Below are 13,723 nucleotides of genomic sequence, written 5' to 3'. Positions count from 1 at the left end.
ACATTGCCTGCCTAGAAGCTTCATCTGCCAAGACAGAGTCTTGTTCAGGGCCCTCCCACCACCACCCATGAGGAAGCTGGTCCCTGTTCTTCCCCGGGAACTCGTACTTACGTCATCGTACAAAGAGCCGCTGATATCAGCCCCATAGATCGGGGAGACAAAGGTGAGATTCTTCCAGTATTTGCGTTCAAGGTCGTCAAAGTCCTGGTGCCGTGGGGTACAGTACCTGGTGAACAAACACCCCAAAACCAGCTCAGGGTGGGGCCTGGGTGCCACACAGCCCACCCTCAGCCACCAGGAACCCAGGACACCCATGAAAGAGCTAGGAGGGGCTCGGCTCAGACTGCCCGCTGCCCCCGCCTAGGGTGCCACGTAACCTGCTCACGGGTGGGAGAGAGCAGGAGAGAGCATTTCCACGGGCGAGCAAGTGGCCCAAACCCACGCACCCCTCCTCCGTTATCCTGGCCCGGGGCACCCACATCAGAACACACGCCAGGGGGAGTGAGCAGAAGAAAGAGGCCCTGGGTGGCTCTTCTTATCCCTGTGTGGCAAAGACCAAGCTCAGACGACAGACTAGGGGGCTGGGAAGGCCGGGTTAGCAGGACAGACCAGGCTCCGTTCTGATGCCAGAGCCACAAGGCACGCGAACCTCAGAGAGCCACGGGGAGGAGGGCACAGAGGGGGAGGAGGGCATGGCGACGGGGAGGAGGGCATGGCGACGGGACGGGCCTGCGCAGCACGGAGGCTGCGTGGCTGTGCCTGTTGAATCAGGGAGCTGTATTCGGAACGCTGCCAGTACACGCAGGTGCCATGTGTACCTGGGTACATGCCCATAGGTGTGCCCACATGGATGTGCCTGTGTACCTGTGTATGAGCCTGTGTGTGCCTGTGTCCAGTGCACATGCCCACATGTACCCGTGCCTGTGTAGAAACGTGTGTGTGCCATGTGTACCCGTGTGTGCCTGTGTAGAAACGTGTGTGTGCCATGTGTACCCGTGTGTGCCTGTGTAGAAACGTGTGTGTGCCATGTGTACCCGTGTGTCTGTGTAGAAACGTGTGTGTGCCATGTGTACCCGTGTGTGCCTGAGCATGGACATGCATGTGCTCTGTGTACCTATGCGTGTCTACAGGTGCCCTCGTGTGTGCCTGTGCATGTGCCCGTGTGGAGCCAGGGACCCCTCTCTGAGGAGGGGCCACCAGCCCAGGTGTCATAGGAGGGTGTGGAGGACGCGGGCCCAGGCCAGGGCACCGCCCGACATGTACTGGTGAACCCTGGGAAGCTGAGGCGAGGGCGGCATGGGTCAGCCCAGGCCGGGAGAGGGTCCAGATCCACACTGGGAACAGGGGTTGCCACAGCCCACACAGGGCACAAAGAGCAGGCCGGCCATGCTGTTGGGGCTGCATGTGCTGCACTTTCTCTGCCCCCAGGGCCCCCATGAGCAGGTGTGGCCCTGGGGACAGGGGTCAGGTCCGCCCCACCTGCCCCGCGTACTTCTCGCTGTTGGCCAGGCGGCGGTACTCGCCCACTGTCATGGCTTTCTTCTGGATGTTGTACTGCGTGAAAAGGCCCGACTGGCCCGTCACCACCTGTTGGATGGGCGCCGGGATCACCACGTCATCTATGTCGTCGTACGTCTGCCGCGGCTTCCACTCCTTCGGGGGGATGATCTGCAAGACCAAGACGGGAGTCAGTGGCTCCCTCAGAGCCTCAGGGCAGGGTCAGAGAGCAGACCGTGCCGCCGGCTCCCCAGAGACCGGCACCCCCAGATCTGCACCTCAGGACACCCCCCGGGGCACCAAGAATCCCCCTGTTGCCTTATCAAACTCCCCAGGAGACTCTGCAGCCAACAAGGGCTTCACCTGCTAGGGCAGAGCCATCCCCCAGGCCTGGGAAGCTGGGTATAGCACCCCCCCAGCACCAGGGCCGACCCTGACACGTGTATGCAGGATTACAGACTCAGCAAACATAGCTGGGACTGGGCGTGTGTGTTCCGGCATCTAGAGGCTCAGAGACTCGTATCTGGAGGCATTTAGTGTTGTTGTTTTTGAGACAGGGTCTTGCTCTGTCACTCAGGCTGGAGGGCAGTAGCACAACCATAGCTCACTGCAGCCTCCAACTCCTGGACTCAAGCAATCCTCCCACCTCAGTCTCCCAAGTACCTGGGACCACAGACTTGCACCACCACACTCAGCTAATTTTTAAAAAATGCTTTAATTTTCTCTAGAGATGGAGTCTCATTTTGTTGCACAGGCTGGTCTCGAACTCCTGGCCTCAACTGATCCTCCCATCTCAGCCTCTCAAAGTGCTGGGATTACAGGTGTGAGCCGCTGCGCCCTGGCAAGGCATTTTCTAAAACGGGAATCTTCATGCTTGGTTATAAGCACTGCAGCTCATCACGCCCTCTGGCAGCAGGAAATGAGAACGGCACCCACTGGCCACCAAGAAGCCACCGGGGCCACATGCAGCTGGAGACCAGGGCTTGGAGCCCAGACACTCGCTCCAGTGGCTCCCCTTGGTTGAGACCCACTATGGGGCAACCCAAGTTCTAGGAATTAGGAATCACTGGGAAACAGATCCCGCCCCCATGGGCCTCCGCCCCGCCTGGAGTGGGCCAACAGGAAGCACAGGCGCGGGGAGGGTGACAGCACCACATGGGACGGGGGCAGGGGCCGTGGGGCAGGACAGGAGCTGTGTGGAGCTGGGCACTGTGCAGAGTGGGAGGAATGGCAGAGATCCCATCTGACCGCTGAGGAAACTGAGGCACACAGCAATCCACAACACAGCCCAGGGCACCCTGGGGTGGGGGGGCAGACTATGGCCCAAGACCTCTAGCCTGGAGGCTGTGTGAACTTCCACCACCCCAGAGAAGCCCCAGGCCACCTTAGACACTGGGACTTGCAGAGAGGACAGCAGAGAAGGACAAGGACCAGCACCCATCAGAGGCAGCGCGGCAGCCAGAACCCGGTGGCTTCACCCCATTCAGGAGCTGAGGGACCAGGGCTATCCGGGGGTACACGCCTCACCCTGGGCTCCTGGCCTTGTCCCCAGCCTCATGTTCCCTCCTCTGGTGGGGGTGAGCCTATGGGCTGACAAGACCAGATTCCAGACTGCTGGTGGGCACCATGGGCCTTGTGGGCACCAGGCACCCTTCTGTGCAGGCCCCGCAGGCACTCCGGGGCTGCCACACCCAGTCCTGGGGTGGGCACTGTAGGCCCCATGCCTCCTTCCAGGGGTCGACCAGGCCACTCACTGCACAGGGAAAAGGAACTAACCCACCCGCTTCAGCTCATCTGCCAGGAATCTGGGAAGCTGCCCCCCCCACGCTCAGGGCCACCGAGGGAAGAGCTGTGTGTTGAGGCCCACGTTGCCGGTAGCTTCCAGAATGGCTAAAATCCATTTACTGTCCCCAAGGACCCAGCGATCACATCAGTGAAGAAACTGTTTTGCTTGGCAATGAAAACACTTATCCTCCAGGTGCCTGTTAACGACAGGAAGGTGCTGCCTCCGTGGCCGGCATGCGCAGGTTTCTTTAGCAAAAGCAGTAACAGCAGCAGCAGCCGCAGCGAGCAGGTGGCTCTCAACTGAGGGGGGGTCTTATCCCCCGGGGGACACCTGGCCGTGTCTGGGGACATCTGTGGCTGTCACGACTGGGGGTGCTCCTGGCATGAAGTAAGTGGAGGCCAGGGAAGCTGCTCAGCACCCTGCCAGTGCCCAGGATGGCCCCACCCCGGAGAACAACGCAGCCCCAAGTCCACAGTGCCAAGCGAAGAGAAGCGCTAATTTAGAGTTAAACCGAGACGAGGCCGGTCCCAAGGAAAGGATGGTCCAGGTTAGCGCCGGCTCTCTCTGAGACTCTCCACCCCTTCCATGTCCACTGTGGCCACAGCGCAATAGGCGGCTGGGGCACCTGTCCCTGGCACAGGCTGTGTGACGGCAGGGTGCGGGGCAGCTGCAGGGCTGCTGTTCTCTTAGATTTCATGGGAGCAGCTGAAGAGTCAGCGAGACACTAAGACATTCAGGAGTGGAAAGGCGAGAAACGGAAACAAAAGGGCCTGTGTCCCAGACACGAGATGTTCCTGCAGAGAACTGAGTGGTATGATCAGAGACGCCACGGGCCAGCGCTGCTCTGATTCACACAGGCGCTGCTCCCCCGTCTCCAGGAAGCCCCAGTCTGCTTCTGCAGGAGGGTTCCACGAACCTGGCTCGGCTCCAAATCCACGCCAAAGCTGCTGGCCGAGGGGAAGCCGCGAACTGGCCTCTTCAGTGCTATGAGAGGAAACGTGCCCATGATCCCAGTCTGCTAAATGAACAAAACACTTTGCTCCCGATTCCTCTGCTCTGGAAAGAGCCTCAGGCTACTTTGCTCGTCTGTCCCCTCCACAGCGGGCACTGTGTAGTAAAGACATCTGGGAGCCACGCAGGAGGCTCCAAACGCCCCCACGGCGTCTGCGCCGCACACACGGAGCCACACGCTAGGTGACACAGCCCAGGCAGGTGCTGACAGGCGGCGTGAACGAGGGCCACTTCCAGCTGGGCTCAAACCCGAAGGCTCTGGGAAAATCCCGCGGGGCGGAAGAGGACAGAAGTGACATCCCACATTCTGCCGAGACGCAAATCCAGAAGGAGGGCTCCAGGCGGGGAAGGCTGAAAAGAAGGCACTGAAAGCCACTCGGGACATTTTCACTGCCACACTCAGACCTCCCAGGCTGCAGACGGCCCCCGGAAGTGCCTCACACGGGCTCCTGGGGGGGTCAGATTCAGCTGAGGCCAGGAAGGCGACCGGCCACATGCCAACAGTGAGAGAGGCAGATGCTGGCAGGCGGTAGAGCTGAGGGCGGCCAGGGCCTCCCCTGCTGGCACCCGTCTGGGAGGCAGCTGGTGGGGTGGCGGGGCACCGGAAGCTCCCACCCCTCCCAACAGGACCTCCCAGGGCTCCTCTCACCTCGGTGCTTCCCGAGTGGCCGGGGACACCCCATGTGGAGGCCCTAGCAACTCCAGTGAGGGGCTCCCCACACCCAGGGCACCGACAGCACCAGGGCCCTCTCAGGGCTGAGCCTGCAGCTCCTACCCCCACCCAGCTCCATCGGGCCTACGGATCTTTGCTGGGGGCAGGAGGATGTATAACCAAACACAATTTTGATGGAACCAGGAAACTCCCAGGCCCCCCGCCACACAAACATGCACGCGCACACACACACACTGTGGTAAAGGCAGGGAGATCAGGGTGAGAGGGGGACCCCGACACCCCCACAGCTTGCTCAGAACCAGCAGGGCACTGTGCTCCTTCTCCAAACAGGCTGGCAGCCCCGAGCCAAGGGCCCCCCATTTGGAAGATGCAGGGCTGCCCAGGGCCAAAGCAGATGCTTCCCTGAGCCCATCTGTCCCCACAGAGCTGCAGAAGGGGGTGTGCGTGTGCCACATGCGGGTGCCAACGTGACTCTGCAGCTGCCAAGCTCTCTGGCCTGTGTGAGAGCCGCCTCCCCCCCTCAGTCTCCTGTGCACACACACACAGTCACACCAACACGTGCACACACGTCCCCTCCATAGCATGGGACCCAGAGAGCCCCCTACCACCCAGCCCCCTCCACAGGTTTGAGAAAGGATTCTCCGCATCGGAGCAAGGAAAGCAGCACACGAGAGGCATGGGAAGGAACATGCAGAACACAAGGCAGGGAAACCACACTCCCCCCATTGGCCTAAGACGCTGGAGCCGAGAGTCTCTGGAGGAACTGGCCTGGTGGGGTGCAGAAGCCTGAAGCAGCGACATCAGGGCTCAAAGAGGCAGCAGCCAAGGAGGCAGAGAGGAAGGGACGAAGCAGAGGTGCCGGCGCAGGGGAGGACAGGCCACCCGGGAACGCAGGCTGCACCCAAGGCCGCCACGTGGAAGACAGAGAGAGCCGGAAACGCTGGGGCCACGGAGCCCGGTGGGAGGTAAGGGATGAGAAAGAAGTGACAGGTGGGCATTTAAAGGTGCCTCGGAAAAGAGCGCAGGGCGGTCTGAGATGCCGATTCCCCACAACTTCCTGACATCAGACGCCCTGGATCCCAAGCCAGAAAGGGCTGCTGCATCCTGGGAAATGTGGAAGTAGGTCAAGGGCAGGAGACAGAGGCAGATGTGATGCCAGGATAAAGGGAGGCCACGCCTGTCCCACCTGCCCTAAGGACACCAGGGAGAGGAGGAGGAGGAGGAGCACCTGGGCCCTTCCTGGGACAGCAGCCTGTGGCCTAGAGGGCCAGAGAAGACAGTCTGAGATCAGACAGGAGGACCAAAGCCTTTTAAAGACAGAACTGAAGCCGGGACGGGAGCAGGCCCCACCGCTCTGACCCGGACACAGATATGCCGTTGTTCCCATATCGTCACTGTGTGTTACAGGCAAAAATCCAGCTTGGTGGCGCACACCTGTGGTCCCAGCTACTCAGGAAGCTGAGGCTGGAGGATTGCTTGAGCCCAGGAGGTCAAGGCTATAGTGAGCTGTGATCGCACCACTGCGCCCCAGCACCCCAGCCTGGGAGACAGCGCCAGACCCATCTCAAAACAGAAAAAACATCCATCTTGGGGGGAAGAGACCGGTGTGAGGCTGTGTCCCTCACTCTCCGGCTCACAGACGAAGAAATAACAACGTGAGTCCGATACTGAAGGATCACTAGGAGAGACGAAGGCTAATGACAAACCCACCAAAACTAGGGAGTGGAGAGCGGGGAAGGGCGGAGGAGGCCCAGAGAGGCAGGCCGCCTCAGCGTGCAGCAAACTGCGGCCCTCGGGCCAAATCAGCCCCTTCCTGCTTCTATATAGCCTTTGAGTTAAGAAGGCTTTTCTTGCTGGGGGAGGGAGGGCGGGGGAAGATGATTTCAGAACACGTGAAAACAATATGTGTTTGCACTCCAGCGTCCAGGAGTAAAGTTGTGCCGGCACAGGGCTGTGCACTTTCATTCACACGGTGTCTGGCTACTCTGTCGCTCACAGAGCCTAGGCATTCCCTCTCTGGCCATGTGTAGAGAGTGCCCGCCGATCCCTGGCCCAGCTGAGGAAGAACAGTGATAGTCAAGTGGCAAAGCAACTGGAAGAATCCAAAATGCAAAGATGATTCATCTTCCACACTGAGGGGTGAGCACTGCTCGAACAGGCTCACATCAGAATACAGAGACTCACGGACCACGGCAGCCACCTTTGGAGCCGTGAAACGTGCAGCACGGACTTTTAAGTTTGTTTTGTGAGACAGGATCTTGCTCTGTTGTCCAGGCTGGAGTGCAGTGGCGCAATCTCAGCTCACTGCAGCCTCAACCTCTCTGACTCAAGTGATCCTCCCGCCGCAGCCTCCCGAGTAGCTGGGACCACAGGCATGTACCAACACCACACCAGGCTCATTTTTGTATTTTTAGTAGAGATGGGATCTAACTGTGTTGCCCAGGTTAGTCTCGAACTCCTGGCCTCAAGAAATCCTCCTGCCTCAGCCTCCCGAAATGCTGGGATTACAGGCCTGGGTCACCATGCCCAGTCGAGCAGCATGGTACTGTAGATACTTAGCACATGGGGTTTGGGGATCTGCTGTCTGTATTCACGTACACGCATACACAAACACACGTGCACAATATACCAGGAGAGAGAGAGAAGAACCAGTAACAGCACCGCTTCCAGGGAGAGGGCGGGTGACTGGGTTGGGACAGGGAGGAGGCTCCTGGTCACTCTCCACCTGCGCTGTTGCACTGTTTGAACTTTCCTGACAAAGCCACTGCCATCTCAAAAAGACTGTTTTTGGTTTGGTCTGATTTCATTTTTGAGACAGGGTTTTGCTCTGCTGCCCAGGCAGGAGTGCAGTAGCACGATCATAGCTCACTGCAGCCTCTAATCCCTGGGCTCAAGCAATCCCCCTGCCTCACCCTCCCAAATAGCTGGGACCACAGGCATGCACCACCGTACCCAGCTTTAAAAAAAAAAATTGTTTGACAAGGAAAGTAAGGCCTTCCCGGGCACTGAACGCCCCTAGAAGGCTTCCTAGACTCCTGACATCCCTCAGTGAGACGTCAGCTCACAGCCAGAACAACCTGGAGCCCCACAGCCCCTGGACTTCACTGCAGTGTGGCTGTGTCCTTACCACCACCTGCCAGCTCCCTGGAGCCAGGGCCTGCACCGGCCGCTTCTCAACTCCAGTGCCTAGAATGGTGCCTGGCACACTTGGAACTCCACAAACAGGTGCTGGTAAACAAGCCTGGAGTGGCCCCGAAACACATTCCACATGCACGGGCCTCGCCCGTGGGGCCGGCTGAGCTGGGACCCAGGATGCCCGCAGGCCCGCGGCGCAGGCGGATGGAGGGCCACGCTGGGGCCAGGACGTCACCCACCTTGGCCAGGCCCGCCCGGTGGGCTCCCTGCGACTCTATGTAGGCCACGTATTTGTTGAAGTCTTTAAATTCTTCCATGGTTGGGCGAAACGTCATGATTTTACAGCTGGGGTTCTGGGCGCCGTGGTCCTCAGACCCCATGGCTGCAGCTGTGCGGGAAGCACACCTGTGGAGGAAGACGAGAGAGGGTGAACCAGCGGTGCTGCCACGCCCGGTCTTTGGAGCCCGTCCTCCCTCAGAACGGAGCGTGCTAAAAATACCGCGGCCGCCAGGAGGACAAAGGCGGCCAGGCCCTCACGGCTGAGCGAGGGCAGGAGAGAAAACCACGAGCAGCCCCGTCACTCTGCTGAGCACAAAAGGCACGAGGGCTGCAGCTAACGAGAAACAGAGGCGTCCCAGTTTCTAAGGCCGGGGCGACACCGGGAGCCAGTGCGCTCATTTTAAGCAGTGCCTCGGAGAGAAAGGCTTACGTATCAGGGACGCCCCAGGTGTGTCAGCGTCCGCTGCACGTCGGTCTCTCTGCCCTGAGCCAGATTCGCACGAGAGACTGCGGCAGGTACCTGCGGGTTGTCGAAGGCAAGGGAGGCCGCGGGCGAGGGTCACACGCTGAAGGGCTGGCGGACCCACGCCTCGGAGCAGGCCTGTGGGTCACGGTGGGCTGGCTGCTGCTGCCAGCGGAACTCAGGCCCGGCAGGAACCCCGGCCCAGGAGAGCAGCGGGCCCACCCAGGACGGCTCATTTCCTGCCATCACAGCTGCCTAGAGTCACGCGGGCCATTAACCAGCCCAGCAGCCCTGTACAGAACGGGGGTCGCAGCCCACCAGCCCTGTACAGAACGGGGGTCGCAGCCCACCAGCCCTGTACAGAACGGGGATCGCAGCTGAGTCTTCAGGCCAAGTGATCACCGCCAGCGCCCGCCTGGAAACAAACGCTAGAGTCAACTGTCCTCTCCGAGGAGGCTGTGGGCGGGAGCAGCTCCCTCTGGCCCCAGGTGTTGTGGGGTGGGAACTGGTAGCCCACCAGGCAGCCCACCAGGAAGGGACTTCAATCATAGACTCTGCGGAAGGGTCCTCCTTGGCAGGTTAAAGTCTCCAAAGGCAGAAAGACGACTCCAATTCCTCTAGGATTTGGAAATAAGGAACTTAGTCCACACAAACCAAAAAACTTGGGAAAAAAAAAACAAACTCCACCTCCCCACCCTGTGACCCCCAAAGTGACCTAGAGCGTGAGGAAGCAAGGCAGGGGGTGCCCAGGCAGTCCCGGGAGCAGGGCTCCCAGCCACCACGGCGCAGCCACCGCTCCTGAAGGCGCCCCCACCGCGGGCACTAGAGGGCAGCATGCACCCAGAAATCCACTCAGGAGGGCAGGGAGGCCCCAGCTAGGCTTGCACCAGCATCCAGAACCCTCCATCCAGGCAAAAGCAAAGCCGGGGGTGCCCCCTGGCCTCCCCCTACTGCCTTGGGTCCACCCCGTACCGCGCCTGCAGCACACAGGGCTTATACCCAGCACTGAGCCCCAGCCCTGACGTCACACCCCCGGCTGGGCTGTGGCTGAGAGACCCTTACCGGGTTTGACAAAACCCCACAGCTCCAAGCCCACTTGGGCTGAGGCCCTGCCCACCACCACTGTGCAGAGTCCTCGCGGCTTCTCCCATGGGGCAGCTGCAAGGCCAGTGTCTGCACAGGAGGCCCCGAGTGCACCGTGGATGGCATGCGACCACACGCAGCCTAGGAACGCAGACAGTCACAGTGTCTGTAAAGGCAAGGCGTCTGTCACAGTCACCAGAGTTGCCTGTGTCCAGAGACCAGCCTCTGACTGTGTGGGGCCTCCCAGGCCACCACACTGTCCCAGCAGGCCCCTCACCCACAGCCAGGGCGCAGTACCTAATCCTCACCTGAGACCCCACCAGCCCCACAGGCGCCAGGATGCCCCCCCACGCCGCACCTGACCTCCCGCTCTCACCTGGACGTGGCCAGGCAGTGTTCACCCAGGGCCTGCGCACTGTCCCCAGGGAGTCACCAGCTCAGAGGGAGCAAAGGCTGCAGCTGGACCACTGTGGGACCCTCGATGCCGGCCTGAGCTGGGCCAGTGGCCATGAAGGGCCAGTAGCCAGTGGTTAGGGTGGTCCTCTGGGAGGACTGGGCGGCAGAATGTGGTCACCTCGGGCCTCCCACTGGTCCCCAGCCCTTAGAGGCCAGGCAAAAGGCCTCAGGCCATCCCTGGATCTGCCACCAACGGTGCCCAGATGCGGTGGTGGCCACAGGGGTCCCCACGTCCAGGCGCGGTGGTGGCTGCAGGGGTCCCCACATCAGCACTTACTGGGTCCCTGGCCCTGCTCTATGCATCACAGGTGGTGCCACGGCTGACCGAGCTGACTGAGGAGGGCACAGAGGCCCACGAGGGGTGGTTGTGGGCCTGGGCTGCATGCTATGCCAGTGCACTGCCATGACCGCGTGAGTCTCCCCCTGTGCTCTGGCAGCTGGTGGAGGCTCTGGGACCTATGTGCACCCAGCAGCCCTCGTCCCTGGCTGCCGCTCCGCAGGCTGGCGCACACATGGCCTCTTCCTGCCTCCCCATAACCCACTGCAAGGGCCATCGGCTCCCAGGAAGCCCTCAAGCAAGAGTCCTGTGGGGGGCTGGCCCATCCCTCTCTGCAGGCTCTGATCGCCAGATCATCTAAGCCCACCTGCCCCACAGGCCTGGCCACAGGGTGACCTATGCAGTATGGGGCCTGCCACAGTCTTGTGTCCCCCAGGCCAGCTGGGCCCAGGAAGGACAGGGCCTGGGGCAGGGCTGGGTGGCCCAAGGGATGCCTCAAACTCGTGCTCTGTACCATAGGAAAGCGCTAGGCACGGTGGCGCACACCTGTGGTCCCAGCTACATGGGAGGTAGAGGCAGGGGGATCACTCTAGCCTGGGAGGTCGAGGCTTCAGTGAGCTGTGATTGCGCCACTGCACTCCGGCCTGGGTGACAGAGATTCTGTCTCAAAAAATAGATAAATAAATAAATAATAAAACGGGGGACTCCCCGCACCTCGTGGGGTTGTGGGAGTTCATCTGGAAAGCGTGTGGCCACAGCTGCCAGCTGCACACTGCAGTGTCAGATGACAAAAGCTCGTGGCAGGTTACACATCAAAACCCACGCTGTGGAGACCCAGACAGTCCTTCCATCTGGAAGGTGGAGCCGTGACACCAGGAGCTGCTCTTGGCACAGGTGCTCAGGCATTTCACCCACCACGGCCCCCTAGGGGCAACCTGGTGCACTTCTTAAAACACTTGTTTTTTGAGACAGCATCTGGCTCTGACGCCCAGGCTGGAGTCCAGTGGCACAGTCACAGTTCACTGCAGCCTCGACTTCCTGGGCTCAAGTCATCCTCCCGCCTCAGCCTCCCAACTAGCTGGGACCACAGGTGTGTACCACCACACCTGGCTAATTTTTGTAGTTTTTGTAGAGACAGGGCCTTGCCAAGTTGCCCAGGCTGCTAATAAACACCTGGCCAGAAGTGATCCTCCCGCCTTGGCCTCCCAAAGTGTTGGCATTACAGGGATGAGCCATCACGCCCAGCCATTTGTGCCTTTTGAAATGACATTGCTTAGGAGGTAAATTATAAAGAGAAAAACTAAAATGGTCCACAATCCCCACACGCCATAACTTTGATGCATGTGCAATACAGCTAAACAGGGAAGAAGGAATTTACTGAAATGCCGCCCTGCGGCCGATCTTCCAGGTCACCAGGAATGTGGCAGACAGATGACATGGGATGACTCGGGGGCGTCAGACACCCTGGAGGAGCCGGAGGAGCTGCCCGGCAACAGCGACACGCTCACGACAGTGACACACCAAGGAGTGGGGCTCTCAACTCACAGGCAAAGACAACAGCCCAGGAAAAACAGGCCAAGGCTGGTGGGCGTGGTGGCTCACGCCTGTAATCCTAGCACTTTGGGAGGCCAAGGCAGGAAGATCACTTGAGGCCAGGAGTTTGACACCAGCATGAGCAACATAGTGAGACTCTGTCTCCATAAAAATACAAAAATCAGCCAGGTGCAGCGGTCTGCACCTGTAATCCCAGCTACTTGGGAGGCTGAGGCAGAGGTTGCAGTGAGCCAAGATCACACCACTGCACTCCAGCCTTCCAGCCTGGTCAACAGGAGCGAAACCCTGTCTCAAAAACGAACAAAAAAACAGGCCACGGACTTGGGTAGACAGCTCTCCAAAGTAGACAAATGGCCAAGAAGCACATGAAAAGGCGCCCAGCAGCACTCAGCACCAGGGAAATGCAAATCAGAACCACAATGAGCCACTACCTCACACCCGCTAGCACGCCAGAATCAGAACGACAGACGGCGACACTGTGGGCGGGGATGTGGAGAAATCGGGGACCTCGAACACAGGCTGGCAGGACGGTGACGTGGGGCGGCCGCTCTGCAAGACAGCATGGCAGCTGCTGGAAACGTCACACATACCTCACACTTGACCCAGCAATGCCACTCCTGGCATCTGCCCAAGAGAAATGAAAACATCTGTCCACACAGAAACTTGCACACCACATCCGCAGCAGCACAACTCCCAACAGACACAGGCGGAAACGACCCAGGGGTCCACCAGCGAAGAATGAACCAACGCAACACGGCCCCTCCGTGCGGGGGAATACGACACAGCCACGAAAAGGAACGAGGCTCTGACACAGACGCCACATGGATGAACCCTGAGGACGTGATAGTGAGAGACGCCAGACACAAAAGGCCGTGTGTTACACCCCAGGCTACAGGGCTTCTCTGTACAGGGGAGAGGCAAATGCTCTACACTGACTGCGGCCAGCGCGGTGGCTCACACCTGTCATCCCAGCACAGAGGGGCTGAGGTGGGAGGGGTGCTCTAGCCCCGGAGTTCGAGACCAGCCTAGACGACATAGGGAAACCCCATCTCTACCAAAAGTTAAAATAAAAAATTAGCCAGGCATGGTGGTGCGTGCCTGCGTGCCTGCCAGCTACTCAAAAGGCTGAGGCAGGAGGATCGCTTGAGGCCAGGATTGCAAGGCTGCAGTGAGCTATGATTGCACCACTGCAGTCCAGCCTCTGGGCAACAGAGCAAGACCCTGTCTCTAAAAAGTAAATGAACAAAAATAAAATCAAACTGTGATGATAGTTGCACAAGTGTTCGAATATACTGAAAACCGTGGAGCTGGACACTTTACATGGGTTGGACAAATGAGTGTGCAAATTACATCCAATTAAAGCTCTTAGCAAGACAATCACAAAGAAGGCCGGTGTCACACCTGTAATCCCAGCACTTTGCGAGGCCAAGGTGGGCGGATTGCCTGAGGTCAGGAGTTCGTGACCAGCCTGGCCAGCACCGTGAACCCCATCTCTACTAAAAAATATGA

At 59.6% G+C, this 13,723-nt stretch overlaps 1 protein-coding gene across 3 annotated transcripts in view; it reads right to left on the bottom strand.

Annotated features, from left to right (window-relative positions):
- The window catches only part of KDM4B (lysine demethylase 4B), a 184,648-nt gene that overhangs the window by 110,627 nt on the left and 60,298 nt on the right, over positions 1-13,723 (bottom strand). For all 3 annotated transcript variants that reach the window (XM_007994886.3, XM_007994888.3, XM_073017075.1), the window contains exons 3-5: positions 8,342-8,507; positions 1,493-1,668; positions 112-226 (exon numbers count right to left, since the gene is read on the bottom strand). In XM_007994886.3, coding sequence (XP_007993077.1) covers positions 112-226; positions 1,493-1,668; positions 8,342-8,482 — 432 coding nt within the window. In that variant the 5' untranslated portion in view covers positions 8,483-8,507. The remainder of the gene's footprint in view (positions 1-111; positions 227-1,492; positions 1,669-8,341; positions 8,508-13,723) is intronic.

The sequence above is a fragment of the Chlorocebus sabaeus genome, chromosome 6, assembly GCF_047675955.1.
Source record: "Chlorocebus sabaeus isolate Y175 chromosome 6, mChlSab1.0.hap1, whole genome shotgun sequence".
NCBI lineage: Eukaryota > Metazoa > Chordata > Mammalia > Primates > Cercopithecidae > Chlorocebus > Chlorocebus sabaeus.
The sequence above is the reverse complement of the archived record's forward strand: the minus strand, read 5'-3'. Positions and strand labels throughout refer to the sequence as shown.